Raw genomic sequence first — 17,759 nt, 5'->3', positions numbered from 1 at the left:
CAGAATTCTCAGTATCAGTGCTCTCAGCGTGCCTGAGGTCTCCTGCTCCCCACCCATTCAGGTACATTTTAAAAATCTGATTAGCTAACATCAAACCTCAGTGTTAATTAGTTTGAAAGGTAATTTTTCATGGGAATAGCTTTCATTTCTAAAGAAAAATACAAGAAGGTGAGACCAAAGAATGAATCCCTGACAGTGGAATTTTAGGAGCTGCCGCTCCTGGCTTGGAGAGCTGCTGGAGGCAGGGACAACCTCTTACAAACCACGGATTCCACAGAGACAAAAGACTGATCTCAGCTGTTCCTAATTTGGAAAAACTCATGGTGAACTGGGTCCTCTAGTTGTGAATCTACAGCTTTTCTTTATATGCTCTCAAAATTGAAACTCCAAATTAATTGAGTTTAAGATTTTATATTAAAAATCTTGTGTGGAATACCCTAAGAGATTAAATAAAATTTTTTTATAAACCTTTCATAAAATTAAACATATTATTGACCATTTTTTCTTTTATTTATTACCAGATTAATTTGGATGAGGATGAATAAAATCAAAGGAAAAGTGGGTCTCCAAATTAAGGAAAAATTTTTTCATTAGAAACATTTTAAATCTAGACTCTAAAGTTTTTAGGCATCTCTTAAGGCAAAAAGGAAACAGGGCTCACGGACACGGACAAAAGTGTGGTGACTGCTGGCAGGGGGAGGAGGTAGAAGGAGGATTAATGATAATGGAAAAAACACAATAACGAATACATTTTTAAAAAGACTTACAATCCCTAGGGGTTCAACACTGTTAAAAAGTCTTTTAAAAAGGTCATGTACAATACAATATCTTTCATCTTTAAAATATCAACAAAAAACAAGCGTGACTCTGCCTTTTTAAAGAGTTACAAGCAGTTCCTTACCTTAACTGTTCTTCAGAGGAGTCATCTCTGTATCTTTTCGGATAAAATTTCTCTATGACTTGTTTTAGAGTTTGATTTGCTTTGCACTGATTGGTCACATGCCCTGCTGGAGTTGAAAAGGGTCTTTCAAAATCTCCAATTTCCACCTAATGGGAAATCCAAAAAAGAGAAAAATATAGGATATTGAAAAGAGTTTTAAAAAAGAAAATCAGTTTTATTATTTCTAAACACTCTTTATAATATGTAATCACATGCAATTATATTATAATATGTAATTACATACAATTGTATAATAATATGTAACCATATAGTATATATCAATAACTCTGCTTGTCATGATTGTGATTTGGGAATTTATAATAATATGTAAGTATTATTAAAACCTGCATTCCACTTGAAAGCTAATTTTGAAAGCATCTGTAGCTTGAATGTCCCCACGCCAGCTCTGCATTGGACGCCCCAGCCTGACACCCACCGTCTAGTAGCTCTTGCTAATGGCCACACTACTCTGCTATCGCCCGTTACAGCACAGGAAGGCTTTTCATCTTTAAGGTACCATTTTAATTGACAATAGTAAGGAAAAATAGAAGTTAAAAATGAAAGACAAGAAAAGTTATAAAGTTAAGAGAAACCTCAAAAAAGTGTTACTTGAACTTTTTAAGGGTCTTTATTGAATATAATCGGACCAAGAACTATATTCTCATTCCTTTCTTCGTAGATGTTACTGAGTTTATCGCCTCATTTCATTATTCTGGTATTCCTGGGAATAAAAGCCCCTTTCTCCCTGAATGCAAGAATGTTCAATCTTAACAGGTGACACAGATGCCACACCCTGCCCACCGATCCAACTACCCACCCATCCATCTTGCCATCCTTCACCCACCCATTCATTCAGCCAAGCCCGTACTGAGTCAGTCCCCTTTATACGTCTGGCACTGTGCTAAGTCATGTGAGAAAGAGAAAAGTTGAGCATAGCTTTTATCCTCAAAGAGCTAATGTCTAGTAGGAGACTGAGTATAAACATGCTCGTGAGAAACTGAGCTAAGTGCCTTGTGTAGGGTACCAAAGGAGGGCTCAAGGAGTGAACTGGGTGGGGGACATTCAGATCATCTGGAACATTCGCATCTCTCCTGTGACACTCCTCAACAAGTAGGTGGAGGGCTCCATCAGGACTGGGATGGGCTTGCAGAAAGTCCCAGGTCATCATTTCAAAAGGGCCCTTGGCCTCCAGGTAAGCTGTGAGTACAACCAGTCTTTGAGATTCGGACCCCTTTGGCTTCCATTGTCTGGCTCTTAATATGACCAGTTGCTGTCTCAGTTCCTCAGTTGAACTTCTTCCTCACAGTCTGTCTGTTGCTTTCTTAGCTTGGCTTTGCTGGTCATCAGTCATCCCCATCTCCTCTCTGATCAGGTATCCTTCCTCATTTCTTCACACCAAGTAAACTTTCCTTCCCCAGCAAGCTTTTTATTGTCCCCCACCAATCACCAGGTAGTACTCAGCACAGCCACCTGTGAAACCTGATATCAGATTTTAACCTCCAAGGATACAGCAATTGGACAAACAACAGTTACACAAATGGTAGGCATTCCAGGAAACCTTGTCTCCCAGGGAGCCCTGTGGTGGTGCATCCCTAAGCTTACTGTCTCCCTGCTCTGAAGTCTATACTGTGTGGCACGGAACATGCACAATGCTTGGAGAACAAATGAAAATCAACTCAGATAGTTCCCAGCATGCCTCCCATCAACACGATGCCTTAGCAGACACTACGTGCAACAATTAACAGTCATCCCCAAGATTTCCTAATTAAGACAGAGACCATCAACAAGGACCTGTCCATGAGTATATTCAAGTCTACAACAGATTAACTTCTTTCTTCTACAGAGTTCATATTTCTTTAATATATTTCACTTACCTTTACAAACACTACTGTGAGGAAAAGCAAACAGACTTCAAGAATTTTTCCTTTTGTAGATGGAGAAATTATACTTTTTAGTTATGTGCTCAGAATTTTCTAGCTATATTGTCTTACCTTTCTAGCCCTTTCTCACACTCTCCTAAAAGTATTAAAAGTACTATTTCCAAAATATATTATAATTTTTTCTTGGAGAAGCTTTCTTGACAAAATTAAAAGTTAATGTAAGAAGACTAACTTAAAGTTTAGTAAAAATGAGAGTGATTTTAACAGAGGACCTGTGCCTTTGGCAGACTAAAGCCTAGAACTGCATGTGATAGGAAATGATTCCTAATTCCATCACTAAGGAAATCTGGGACCTATGTCTCCTTTCTTTGGCTTTTCACTATTTGCAGAAAGAGAACACTCAGTGTAGCACTAATGCTTTAACCTTCAGATAAAATTTTGGTAAAAGTAAACTAATTGTCTCCTCTTCATTCATTCAAGACATTTATGGATAATGGACTATGTGTAAGGCGCTGTGAGAGAAACAGAGATAAATAGGGACAGCCCTTGCCCTCAAAGAGGCCGCAGTTAGAGGTCCGAGCCAGGAACAAACAAACAATAATAAACCACTGAGGTCAGGACAGTAGCAGCCGTGTGCCAGACCTTACGGAAACCCCAAGGGGAACATTTACCACACCCACACGGAATTCAGGAAGGATTCCTGGAATAAGTGAGCCCTAAGATAAAAGTTAAAGAATAAGTTGAAGTAAGCAAGTAAAGGGACGGGGATAGGGATGTTTCAGGAAGAGGAGGCACACAAGCGAAGTCTAAGAGGTAAGAAAAAGTGAGCCATGTTCAAGCCAGGGAACTGTGCAGGGAGCCACGGTTTATGCTCTGCGGCAGCACCAAGTTCAAGGCAGGGGGTGTTAAGAGATGAGGCTGGAGAGGCAGGCAGAGTTTAGACCATGAAGGCCCTTCCGTGTAAACAAGGGAACAACGTGGCTAGGTTTGCGTGTTGCTGTATCTCCATCCCGGCTACTAGTGCTGCATAACAAACCACCATGGCAGGGTTTCCAGGCCTAGGCCTTAAGGAAATAGTAGCTTCCACTTCTTGTCTCTCTTTCAGGATGTTGCTCTTGTTACCCAAGCGCCATTCTGTGAGGAAGCACATGAGGTGTCCCAGCTGAAAGCCCAGCAGGAGTTCTACCTGACAGTGTCAGCCACCAGATGTGTGAGCGAACGACCTAAAGATGACTCCAGCCCCCAGGTGTGGAGCCAACCAGCCTTCACCACATGCTGCAGAGACAAGGTGTCCTTATACACTCTTGCCCAAATTGCTACTGTTTGAAGTGACTGAGTCTTCAAACAGTAGGAGTCATTTGCTAGGAAGCCATAGATGACAGAACAATCTCTCTGGCATCTGGGTGGAGGATACATTTGTGGGGCCCAGAGCACAGAAAACCCCAGTGGTCAGAAGCTTGATGCCGGCAGCAGGCAGGCTGTGATGACGGTCAGGATGGGACAGCAACTGTGAAAACGTGAACCACCGGCATACCAGGGAACTGTGCGTGGGGCCACAGTGTATGCCGCGTAAGCAGCACGGAGTCTGAGATAGGGAGCGTCAAGAAATGAAGCTGCAGTGCACGAAGCCTGGGAGTTAAAATAGTCAGGGCACGGTGACCAGGGGGACAGGGCGAAGGGGAGAGGGCACAGTCAGTGACGATTCCAGGATTTGATGCTTGCTTGAGGGGTCGAAGCTGTATCCCTTGAAGATACAGAATGCAAAGGAAGAGAAGGGAAGGTGATTAGTTTAGTCCCTTATGTGGCGAATTTAAGGAGCCCATGGAAATATGAACCAGAGAGAAAAGATTTGGGAATCAATGGCATAGGTGGTAGAAAAAAACAAAGAGAATGAATGAGATGCCCTGGGACGTTGTGTAGAGTGAGGAGACACATCACAGAGTTGCCTTAACTAGCGTGTGCAAAGACTCAGGTGTGGTGGAGACTGGAGGTTGCCTCTTAGGAGCATTCCCTCCTTCTTTCCAAGTTACGAAACCCTGACTTTATCTGGGCTCATTGCTGCCCATGTAAGACTACATTCTCCAGTCTCTCTTCCAGGTTGACAAGGCCATGTGATTAAGTTTTGGCCAGATAGACATAAATGGAACTGTTCTGTTTATCTGCAGGCAAACTTCTCCAGGACAGGGAACACACCCTTCTCTGGCCCTTCCCTGTTCTCATGCCTGGAACACTGATCTGAAGCTCGGAGAGACATCCAGGACCATGCAGATGACACGGGGGGGACAGCAGAACAAAGAGCAGGATGAGGCGCATGCCCACAAAGACCTCGGAGAGGAGCCGGCATGCCTGTCCCTTTATGTGAGAGAAAAATATACTTCTATTTCGATTATCACTATTAATTTGCATGTGTGCATTTTTATAGAAGTCCGAACTTAATCCAAATTGATACAACAGGTAAATAAAAGAAAGTGCTTTAGCTTGTTAAAGACTGATGCCTATCAGCTGAGAGGGCGGTTTCGGCATGGTGTCCTTACCCCATGGCTCTACACTCAGCAAACTCCTTTATTAAATGCAAAGCCTAGTGGCACGATTTCAAGATAATTAAGATCTAGTTGGTTCCCTTTATGGAATACTGTCTCATTCCACATCACTGCAGTTGTCGGTGATTGGAGTCACACTGTAATTAAAATGCCTGTAATTTTTAAGGTGTTAATCATAGCAAAACGAATTTAAAGAATCACTAAAGATATATTGTTTTGTTATATTTAACTCAGTGTTGAAATTGGTATTTTACCTTTACAAAATATTTCTCCGTATAGCACAGAAGTTACCTGAGCTAAAAGAGCCGCCATTTCTAACGCCAGGTCCTTGTTCAGAGGAAAAAGTCCATTTATTATTTGGTCATTTGTCTGATACATTAACAGCAACTTTTCTCTATCAGTCTCTCCACGAGCTTGCATGGAGAAATATAGTCTGTAAGAAACAGAGGAAATTTGTCATTAACTGAAATTCTTACAAGGAAGAAAGGGTTGCTTCTATGTGACACAAACTGAGATCTTGACCATCTGCTAGTAACTTCTGTTTCTGTTCTGTGCAGCATTTCCAGAAAACGGAGGAAAAACTGCTCTGGGGCTGAGGTTGAGGAATGCTTCTGTGCTATTTTCCGTGCCCTGAAATGCCAGATGCCGAAGTGTCGCTGAGGAAGGGAGGAAGACACTGAGTGAAATGAAATAGGCCCTTTCTTGTGGGGAATGCCGATGTAACCCTTCGTGTCAGTGGGCTGAATAAACCCAATTTTCAAAACACGCATGCTATTTCCTCAATACCTTGGGCGCACCAGCAAATAGGAAATGGAGGTTTCAATTCAAAATCAACATCAAATCAGAGGGGGGCAGTTTACTCTGGGAATCTAAAAGAGATGGTATTTGTACTTTTAAATGTTTTGACGTTTTTGCAGCTTTAGGAGCTTTTGCTTGCCTAGCTCTTCATCAGTCCGGGGACCCCCTTGGTTCACTCACTGTGCTGTTTCCGTGTGCGTGAGATTTCTGGGGCTCTGCCTTTCAGCCGCAGACCAGGCCTGGGGTGCGGTGAGTGCTGTGTCAGTGGGGTGGGGAAGCGACACTTGGACATGCTTTAGTGTTGTCATGACAACACAGTGGCAGGAACAGAGATTCCGATCCAGCAGTTTGTTGGGTGTGTGCCCAATTGGCTCTGAATTTTCAGCCTTTTTCTCCCTATAGACTTGAGGGAGAGGCCACACTGCCATCAGTTACAGCAGGGGTCCCCAACCCCTGGGCCACAGACTAGTACTGGTCTAGAACCGGGCACACAGCAGGAGGTGAGCTTGAATGTAAAGCGCTCGAATCATCCCTAAACCATCCCCCACCCCCAGTCCGTGGAAACCATCTTCCAGGAAACCAGTCCCTGGTGCCAAAAAAGTTGGGAACTGCTGAGTTACAGTATCGCTCGCAGGAATTATCTCAAATAGCAGGGACCGAGAGGGTGGCAGTTCAGAATCTCAGAGGAAGCATGGTTGGGGGGGTGTACTTTGAAAAGCTCTTCTTCCGTATGACTCTGAAAATTCTTCACACCCACCCTACCTTAAGAATCGCTGTCCTGGGCAGTCATTCAGAGGGATTTCTTAAAAACATACAGCCTAGGCCCTATTTTTATCTGCAACTACATGCTAACAAATTGTTAACTAGTCAAAGAATATAGCTGGGTAATAGAAATAGATTCTAAATCTAAAATGCTGTTAGCAAAGTGATAGAAGACGGAGAATAAAGTTGAGAGGGGAGCTCTCCCTTTTTGGCACGCAAACATTTTTGTACGAAGCTTATTGTCTCCACCTGAAGTTAAGGACTCTGTCTTATTCATCACTTCAGCCACTAGGGTTTAGCTAACTGTTACCACCGAACGTTCTCAACAAAAGTTTGAATTGGTAATACAGCTAGAAGGAGGGAAAAGAACCAAATGGACAGATGGCTACAGGCCAAAAGAGCTAATGTGCATTTTTGAACATTCCTGGCATGCAAATGAGATTGAACCTTGGAAGAGAAATGAAGCACTATAAGCAAAGAAGGGAAAAACAATCCCAGACCCTCATATAGGAAAACGACATTCAGGAATCAGAGGCTCAATCCCCTAATGAAGCAGGTTGGGCTCCAACAATTATACAGCAATTTGGAGAGAACATGGAGAGAGACTAAAGAGTCACAAAAATGACCAAGAAGTCAAGAAACTGAAATCCATGGATCCTGAATAGGAAAGGTGCCAGGAGAAGGTGCTGAGCCTCTCCCAGTATGACCAGTTCCCCGAGTCCTAAAGAAGCAGAGAAAGGGGGCCTCTGTCGCAGCAGGCAGGCAGGGCACAGGTGAGCTAGCAGGGGAACCCCCACAGGGACAGCTCCTGGCTTGACCAGGGAGCTGAATACAGTGGGACCGGAGTCACATCGCTATGCGGACCAGTACCACTACGTGTGTATACACGGCTCCAAATTCAGCAGAGCCCGCCGCACTGCTGGGTAACCCTTTTGCTTGCCTCCAAGCAGCTCCATATTTCATTCTTAAGGGCATTTATTTCCTACTGCCTCTTTTCTCTTCATCTTAATAACTTACTCAGAGCCTGCCTTCACTCGCCACTTCCCTTCCCTCCGTCTTCCATCACCTGCTGGTAACACTCTACTAAAACCGCAGTAGTCACCCCCTTCCCTGTCTTCTTCCTGCCTCAGTGGCCACCATTCAAGTCATCTGCTCAGAAGTCAGAGCTCTGAGACCTTCCTCTATGTTCCCACGGCAGCTTGTGCATACACGTGTTATATTCAAGGTAAGAGCGGACATGGGTGGGGCATTAACTGTGTGGCAGACTCTGATCCAGAGGCTTTGCCTTGGCCGACATTGAGTCCTCCAGACTGCTGTAGGGGGAGGGGCTGTGTTTATCTCCATTTCAGGTCAACGTATCTGAGGCACAGAGGTAGGTGGTACACGACTTGCTCAAAGCCACACAGTGAGTGGGGGACCAGGAGTCTAACCCAGACGGTTTCTCCCCTGAGCCCGTGTTCACTGCTCTGCTACGCTGTTCCTGTTACAGCATTAATCACATCGCTAAGATTCCGTGTCTGTCTCTCCCTACAAACTGCAGGGTTCTGAAGGCCAGGGAAATTCTTTGAGTCCCTCACCTTTGAGTCCCTCAGGCTTCAACAGGGGCTGGTGCTGGCTGATGCTAAACAGACGTTTACTGCATGAATGGATAAATAGATCATCAGAATTGCTAAATACAGGAGTTATTTGTCCAAAAAAAGCTGGAATGAATCCCCTTTCTGTAGCCTCGGGCAAATGACTTAATCTCTAAGCTTCAGTTTCCTGATCTGTAAGATGGGAATGGTAACAATATCTACTGCACAGGGCCGCTGTTAGGATTGTATGAGATGATACAGGAAAAGAGCTCAGCATGGGGCCTGGTGCGTGCTCAGTGCTCAATAAATCGTGATCATTATTATCATCTTCATCATCTTCTTCATCATCATTCTTCTCTAGAGGTATTTAGAACTACAAGGGTTTGTTCACGCTGGATTTTTTTTTTTTTGTGTGTGTGTGTGTGTGTGTTATCATAGCTGGAAAAAATGGGATAAATCACATGACCTGTCAAGATGCTTCTTGGCTTAGGAGCCCGCGGGTACAGGTACTCTTACAACCAGCTAAGAGGTAGCAGGAAGGGAATGTTAAGCTATGCTCCAGAAAATAAAACCAACCAAGGACTACTGAAAATGGTCTTTTATTTCAAAGAAGGGTAAGGAAGAGCTGTCCTCTTCAGGGAAGGACCCTTGCCAATTTTGTTTTGTTAAAAATATGCCTTGACCTTGCAATGTCAAATACACAGTAAGAAACCAAATTAAATAGGCAGCTTAAATATGAATAGAATTTAAACATTACTTCACAAATGTCCATCTATGAGAACACGTCTTAAACCTATTAATTAGATCTTTAACTCCTGAATCCCAATAATTAAAATTCCATAACTTACTAAATCTTAAATTAAAACTCCATGGTCAAGAGCTGGGATTTCAGTGTTCATTCCAGTGCTGCTCATCCATGGCTGCGTGACAGGTCACAGCCAGTTCCCCTCCTAACTGTGTCACTGGAAAGTAGGGCTCATTGTCTAAGCTATTTATACACATGTGCAAAGCAAGACCTTATTTAGAAATAGTACTTTCTCATCGCTGTGGCTATCCAGCCATTTCAGACTTCTGTTAAAAGTTAAACCTTTTGGCTGCGTTGCCTTTTTCCTGATGTCAAAGCTCCTGTCATGAGAGTCTGTTTGTTTGTTTGTTTGTTTTAACAAGGTAATCATTAAGAGGAGCAACTCAGGACCCTCCTGGCCTTTCTAGTGGCATTTGTAGACTTGAGGCATTGTTCTTAACTGTGTCTTTCAGACCACTTGTCTCCATTTCAACCAAAGTTAACTTTGGTTCCAACCACAGCCATCAACTGGGCAGAATTAGTATTATTTAATAAGCATTCATAAAGTATGCATTATACTTTAGACATTATACTTTAGAAATAGTCTTAGACATGAAAGTAATTCCATTTAGTGCCAACAAACTCGAATGAGAATTCCCGAGCCTCTTGTATATAAAGATGCACAGCAGGTCACATCTGGGAGCTGGCTCCCTTCTACCAGGTACGATGAAGGGACAGGGCAGCAAGCAGGACCTCTAGACCAGTGCTTCTCAAAACTCAGCATTTGCCTAGGGGTTCCCTGGAGAATGGTCACAACACAGCCTCCTGGGTCTTACTCCGGAGATCCTGACTCATGAAGGCTGAAGTCTGCCTTCATCTATGCATTGCTAATGTGTTCCCATGTGGTGCAGAAGCTGCAGGGCCAGGGCCCACACGCTGGGAACCACTGCTCCAGCGATCACAGAACTAAAACAAGCACCTGGGAGCTCCAAGTCCTCCAGCCTGCTGTTCTTCCAGTCACCGAAGGGCCACACACAAAGGCTGTCATCATGGAACTGGGTTCCTCTGGGAGCAGAGCCCATTCGATTCCATCATCTAAGTAACCTTGCTCATCTCTAGAAAAGCATGGTTTTTAAACTTTACATACCAAAGCTTAACGGTCGCCTTCCTGTGTCCTCAGAACCCTCGCTCACGAGCCCCCTGAAGAGAGAAGTTCTGGTGGCCCACAACCACCGTTACCCAGATCAAACAGCGTGTGGCCCTTCCGTGGCTGGCTGTACGACTGGAGTCCAGAATATGAATGTGCCACGTATTTACTTATCCGTTCCTCTATAGTCAATGTACTGTAAGTCTCTCTTACCCCCTACACACTTCTAGAAAACATGGCAAAGAAGATGCTGGAAAATACTGGAATACTCTTGCCTACTTATGTGGGTGTTTCTGTGGGATAGGTTATTAGAAGAGAAATCCCGAACTGGATCAAAGGCTAGAACATTATTATATTATATTAGTGCCTTTATTTCTTGCATTCCAAAAATAGGCCTCTGAGAGAAGTCAATCCTACATCAGTAATTCTACCAGATGCTTGGTCTGATATTTTAGATTCCTTATTTTATGGGGTATAAGAGCTGCATAAAATCAGCAAAATGCCTTTTTTTTTTTTGTATAGTTAATATGACCTGGTCAGTGAACACTATTTATTAAATACTACCTTCTGCTAATACATGGGAGAAAATCAGGTATTAAAAAAGAGGGTGAGAAAAAAATCTGGTTTCTGACCATATGCCAAGGTATATTAAGGCTGTATCTGTTGAGAAGGTATATGCCGTAGCGCACTGGCTTTTTAACCATTTCTGAAGCCCTGAGAGACCTCCCTCTACAGGCTTTTGGACAAGCTTCTCTGCGCACGTTCACGCTCCTGCCCCAGCCCTCCTTAGACCTTGACCTAAGCGCCATCTCCCCAAGGCTCCCGCTGTCTCCAGCTAAGTCCGGCTTCTAGTTCTGTGCTCTCTAGACCTCACTCTTCTCTTTCTGGTGTATGCTCTACAACTGCCTTCCTCACTAGCTCATACATTCCCAAAGTTCAGGCACTGTGTTTGGGCTGCTTTTATTATATTTTATCCAGAGCATCTAGCTAAGTGCCTGGCTTATAGCTGAAGCTCAGTAAATACTGAGAGAGAGAGGAAGAGAGAGAGAGAGAGGATATGAAAGAACGAGAATGAATGCATATGAATATATCACTTTTAAGGTTTGGGTAACTTAAATATTTCTTCTTACAACAGATCTGTAGTATTTAGTCTTTATGAAAAATGTCATAATAGTGTTAAAGGAAAAACTGAAAGTGAAAAATTCACCCTATGCTAAGACAGCAGCTGTTTTTTCCTGTAGTTTTCTTCTAATCTTTGTCCAAATGCATATTTTTATAAAATATAATTATTCATGACATTAAGGGACAAGAATTAGCAATAAAATTTTATGTGACGGTTTCTTCCTGCATAGTTATGATTTATAGAAAAAAGATGCACATAAATTGAACTTTTAAGTCTCTTTGGTAGGAAATTAAACTGTAGGTCCGTGATTTGAAGAGAGGCGTAAAGTCCTACTTTGTTAGCTGGCGATGGTATTACACACCTGTTTTTATAAGTTAGACGAACAGTTCTCGTACCTTCCCATTTCCCAGGCTGCTGTTCTTTGGAAGCCTGTTCCCACTTAGAAATAATGTCACAAATCTAGAAGGGAAGTGAAAAATGGAGATTTATAATATTTTTCAAATTGGTATATTTTGAAGACAAGCCTGCCTTACACTAAAAAATTTCCAGTTAACATGATCACACCAAATGGACTGAAGCTTTTTATTTCAAGCTTAAGTGCAGCTCTGGAGTTTAGGATTTAATTATAAATTGCTCTTTGGTCCACGCATGCCTTTGGACACACATTAACTTTGGACGGTAGAATATGTTTTTTATTCAGAAAAGAATCTTAATGAAGGACTGTGTGAGGCTGGAAACAAGAGGATTCCTGGAGGTTTTTCATGATTTAGTCACTGAAGAAGCAACTTTTCTATCTTCTGAGTTTATGAAGGTTGAAGTCATACCAAAGAAATCTGGAATACAATCTTAAGTCTTTGATTGGGAAAGAACAAAAATTCTTCAGGAACGAAATAAATGTTTGTTTATTTAACAGATCATTTACAGAAATAGAAATAAGCTTTCAAAAATATGTGGTAAGCAGTTATTCACCAAAGCCCCTGATATTTACTCAGCTCCAGTCAGCCAAAAATGCCAGCTTATCTTCTTGAGCAATTCATTAATAACAATATTTTAGGAATGTCTGTCTGAAAAATTTACATTTGGATTTGTTGAACTGAACGGGATATACTTGGAGCTGAGGAGAAAAAGACATTGATTTATCTAGATTTCTCAATATGCAGTCGAAGACAGAGGCAAAGAGGTGTGGGGGAAACTGTTACCCATTCGCCAGCATGCGTAAGGAGCTAGGTGTGAGCTTTAACAGTACTCTGTAGAACCCCACGGAGCCTGAACAGGTTGTTTTGCGAGTGGAGCTAGATTTTGGGAGTTACTGATGTTGCGTATGCCCTAAGCCTGTAAGCTATTACTTATAAATCTAGTTCTTCCCCTACTCTGCTCCAATTCTGTCATCTCCAGTCCCAGAAATACCTTCACCCTGTAACAAGGCACTTATTTCCAAGAGCAATCAAGGACCACATCAAGTAAGGAAAGGGTCCAGATATAGTTCTAGCTTTTGACTTGGGGTAAATCATCTCCTGCTCTAGCCCTCAGTTTCCTCATTTGCAAATATTTGTTTCTCTAAGGTTCCTTCTGGTTCTGTAATTCTACATTTCTAATTGTCGCCACCACTAGAAACTTTATTAGTTATTTTCCTATGACCTAGAGAACTGTTTAAAAATTTTCCAATTCTGTCTTGCTCACGATTTTCTTTATGTCTTTATTTCCACAGGTCCATTTTCTACTCATTCTTCAAAACCCAGTTCTGACCTTCCCTAATTTCCACTGTTGGGCTTAATCTCTCCTCTGTGGAATGTTCACAGCGCTCTTAACACACTGACCACTTTCCAGTTTAAAGTTATCGGTGTATACGGCTGCTCTTCCCTAAGCAAATTTTAAGTATGCTGTGGGCAGGGACTATTTCTGATACTTCTTTGTATTTTCCAAAGGGTCCAGTACAGTTCCTGGGACACAATATATAGTTCAATAAATAGTACTGAGTGAATAAATTAAATGGAAAGCCATTTTAGGAGCGCTTCCACCCTCCACCTAATATTTAGGGTACTAGTACTACTGTTAATCCTTCCCCTCTCCCTAACAGGAAGCATGTGTGTGTGCAGATTTTATGTTAAGAATTCTATGGCTTCGGCAAAGTCCTACAAGTTCTTTCACGGTGAAGATGAGATTGTTTAAAGTTTTTGAAAACTCCTGAACTAAACTTGTTGCAAATAGCAAATAGTGGCTTCTTTGCTGTTTGCTGGGTGTGCCTCCTTAAAAGGACTTGGTTTTACCTTGATGTTTCCTTGAAGACAATGCGCTAAGTCCCTGCCAGAAGGATCATCAGTGAACAATGCAAATCCAGACTGCTCTGGCTTCCTCATTCCTGTGTCCTGGTTCAAAGTATTCAAAAATTCTTCCACTGTGGTGGATGCGTCAAATCCAACTACCTAAATAGAAATAACAAGGTCGTTCTCTAAATAAAAAAAGTATGTGCGTTTAAAACTTAGATTTCAGGGGGTGGGGGAAACAGGACATACTTGATGCGTGATTAATGGTGTCCTATATTTATCTGGGTGCTTTAACTCCCGCCCCCCAAGGAGCCAGTGGAGACAATTAATGTTGTCTTTAGTCATTAGCTTGCTGTAAGAATTCAGAAATTGTGGCTTCAGCCAACTAACATGAATTCAAAATAGGCAGATCATTTGACAGCTGTAAACATCTTGCAGAGATACTAGGCTTACCCATTCAAAGCAAACCGAGAGCTACAGTACTGTATGTAATCTTCAAGCAGATGGAAAAAAAACCAAACAGGAAATGTACTTAAAACAAATGAACTTGTATGCATTTAATGTTTGTTTCTTTAATAGGCAGTTAAGTATCTGAATTCTGTGATAAAAGGCTTAGGACTACAAAGACTAACTGCTAGCTTTGGAACACGCTTGCTTCCCTGGATAAGCGAGTATCTAGATCTGAGAGTTGGGAGGGCCCACATAATTTCCTAGATAATTCCTGAGATCGGGAGGCTTTAAAGAGACTGAACTTGCACACACCCAGTGTTAATAATTATTTCCTCATCTAGCAGGTGCACTGGTGACCTCAACAGAAGTATTTCTGGTTTTCTCCATCCGAACTGTAATGGCAGGGACACTCCTCCCTTATTTGGTTCAATGTAGATCCGTTTTTAGTGTGAATCCTTTTCAGCAAAGCTGTTTCAAAACTCAGCTGTTCTGAATTAATTTGCAAGTTTACCACTGCCAGCTGCTGACAAAGGTAGGCGAACAGTCTCATTTCTCAGTTGTCCGGAGTTCATATTATACATAGGACCCTAGGCTGGGCATGTTTCCTTCAGGGTAGGAAGTCTGACCTACCTGATATATCCCGTTCATGAAATGCACAGGGATGCTGAAGGGCAAAGAATGATGGTAAGGATTTCGAAGAAGGGTTGAAAGAATTTCCATTCTCGAGGGTCTTGCTTCTCGATCTCCATTTTGTTGTGTTCTTTCTACACATCGCTGGCAATAAATGGCATATTTTCCAAATTCTGTCCTATAACACAAAACTTAAGATAAAGCCTAAGAATAAATTTAATTAAGACAACCTACTATATATGCAAAACCATTAAGAAAGCTTTCCTTGGTGCACATTATTACAGTGCACTATGCTAATTTTGACAGTGATTTTTCTCTTTTCATGATACTATCAAATCTCTGTAACTTTTCTCAAATTCTAGCTTCTTTTCTCCCCTTTTCTGGAGGGACACAACACAGCCCATAATATGACCCCCTGCTGTTGTTTACTGCATCTCCCAAATAGACACTTTCACTCAAATTCTTATCCCAGGGACTGCTTCGGGGGAGATTCCAATAAAAGAAATCAAAAGATAAGGCCTCTTGAAAAAAATAACCACGTCACCCCCAACGCACTCTTGATACCCACACTTCAAGGCTTTTGCCTTGTATTATTGGCTCTTTACAGGATCTACCCGCGGTGATGGCAGGAACTACACTCTATCGTCCTCTTGTCCCTCTTCAGGCAGTGCCTCGGATGTAGGACACAACGATGCTGCCTCATTGGCTTGAGTCAGTGATGTTGGTTCTTGTTAGTTCTACTTCCTTTGCTTTTGCCACTGACTGAATGAAACTTCCTCACAAAGCGTTCTTTGTCTTTATCATATTATTATAGTCACAAGATGAATTTAAAAATACCAGTCATTATATAGTCGATATAAGGGGGAGACCCCCAAAACCCCAGAATTTATTTACAAAAAATTGTGTATTTAACTTGTATTCTTACATGTTTAAACTTCAGTCACCTTCAGAGTGCTCTCCATGTGATGCCATACACCTATCGAGACTTTTTTTCACTGCTCAAAACAGTTTTTGAATTCATCGATTTTGATGCCATTTAGTGTTTCTGCTGTTTTTTGTTTCACCTCTTCCACATCGGCACAATGTGTCCCTTTGATGACTTTTCATCCGGGGGGGAAAGAGGTCACTCGGGCAAGACTAGGTGAATAGGAAGAGTGCGGCACAGGGGTCATGCTACTTTGGTCAAAAACTGCTGGACACTCAGTGCAATGTGGGCAGATATAAATCACCCATCATGAAATGGGCAAACATGTTGGAAGAGTCTTCAAAAAAAATTCACTGAAGCCGAATGCAGCCTCTCACAACAACACCAGCTGGCATGCTGATACAGATGAGTTCCTAGAATACTCACCTAGTGGGGGAAGCCTCTACTACTAAGATGCCCACCCTCCACAAGATAATTCTGTCCCCCTTGTATAGTAATTATATTAATAAATGTAAAGAAAATAACTGTATAAATAATAGCATAGGATAACTTAACACATGATGTAGCAGAGTTCTTGTTTGAAGAACGTGGAAGTTAGTGTTTGACTGCTAAACAAGATAAGAAAATATTTTCAAACAGAAATATATTTCCTCTTTACCCTATAAAACATGAATGTCTTAAATGATGTGAAGCATTAAACAAAACCACTGGAGCAAATAAATGTAAAAGCTGGATAGAGATCTTATTTGCCCTCATTTGTTATATGTAATTTTTACTCTGTTAATAAAAGCAGATTGATAATACCTCTTAATATATTTGTATTGAAGTGTCTTCTAGGTAGACTTCAAAATGTCACCCTTTGTCTGGGTGATTTGTCAGTGATTGCAATGGAAGTCACGTGACCTTGATCACAGAGTCCTCAAAACATATTAAGAACTGGAGAATATTTTTCTACTGCTTCAAAGTTGTTTTTCTGTTTCTTTGTGTTTGTTTGTTTGTTTGTTTATCTCAGTCCCAGAGTCTAGTTAAGGAACCCAACATCAACCTCTGAGACAAAATGACCCCGATAACCCTTGGTTGGGTGCCCTGCGTCCCAGTGTAGAGAGCCATTGAGACAGTTGGATTTTCAATGACTTTTTACAAGGAAATAAAAATTCTGAAGAAATTCAAATACACAGAAGTATAAAAGGAGGGAAGACCATTAGGGCAGTTTTCCACATAAAGAATTCAATATGGAGAAAAATAGTAGTAGAGAAATCTAAGGAAACAAAATAGCTGCTATTATAACAATAACTAACACTAAGCCATTCATGCTTGAAATAGACCTTTCACTTAAAAACTTTGTCAGGTCTCAAGCTTTCATGGCAATCTTCCGGAAGAGATTTAACATAACAAATAGAATATTCTCCGAGCTCCACATTAGTGGTGACCGAAGGTTCCCTATACCAACACGTGTTTCACACACTCTATAAATGTGCCTAGCAGGTTTCTAAATACTTAGGATTTAGCGTAGATTTTCAGAGGCCATGGCAATGGTTCAGCTGGCTAGTTTTCTGCACACCTGGAATCTGCACTCCTCTTCAAGTGGAGCCTGAGGAGCCACAGGAAAGGATGATGGGGCAGGAACAGCCCCACACAGAGCGCCAAGAGCTGCCAGGCCTGGGCAAAGAGAAGCAGCATAGGTTAGGCACCACACGGCAGACGTCCAAATCAGAACCAGTTTGACTGACGAAGTTGATCGTCTTTCCTTGTGTGTGTGTGTGTGTGTGGTTTTCAAGGTTTTGTTGATTTTGGTAGTTGGTAGCCTCTCTTGACCTCAGATATGTTTGCTTCTTCCAACTATACATTATCTTCTTAGGGCATTTATAATATATAACAACACTGAAAAGCCACACTGGGTCAAATCCACAATCCACCTAGTTAGGTATACAGTTGTCTACTA

The 17,759-nt window shown here is 41.9% G+C and overlaps 1 protein-coding gene across 2 annotated transcripts in view; it reads right to left on the bottom strand.

The window, feature by feature from the left end:
• The window catches only part of PLEKHH2 (pleckstrin homology, MyTH4 and FERM domain containing H2), a 96,026-nt gene that overhangs the window by 7,790 nt on the left and 70,477 nt on the right, over positions 1–17,759 (bottom strand). For both annotated transcript variants that reach the window (XM_053925418.1, XM_053925419.1), the window contains 6 exons: positions 17,379–17,476; positions 14,893–15,070; positions 13,816–13,971; positions 11,910–12,007; positions 5,652–5,793; positions 902–1,047 (listed from right to left, as the gene is read on the bottom strand). In XM_053925418.1, the coding sequence (XP_053781393.1) occupies positions 902–1,047; positions 5,652–5,793; positions 11,910–12,007; positions 13,816–13,971; positions 14,893–15,070; positions 17,379–17,476 (818 nt within the window). The remainder of the gene's footprint in view (positions 1–901; positions 1,048–5,651; positions 5,794–11,909; positions 12,008–13,815; positions 13,972–14,892; positions 15,071–17,378; positions 17,477–17,759) is intronic.

This window comes from Desmodus rotundus, chromosome 5, assembly GCF_022682495.2.
Source record: "Desmodus rotundus isolate HL8 chromosome 5, HLdesRot8A.1, whole genome shotgun sequence".
Lineage (NCBI taxonomy): Eukaryota > Metazoa > Chordata > Mammalia > Chiroptera > Phyllostomidae > Desmodus > Desmodus rotundus.
Note: the sequence above shows the minus strand (reverse complement) of the source record. Positions and strands in the feature narration are given on the sequence as shown.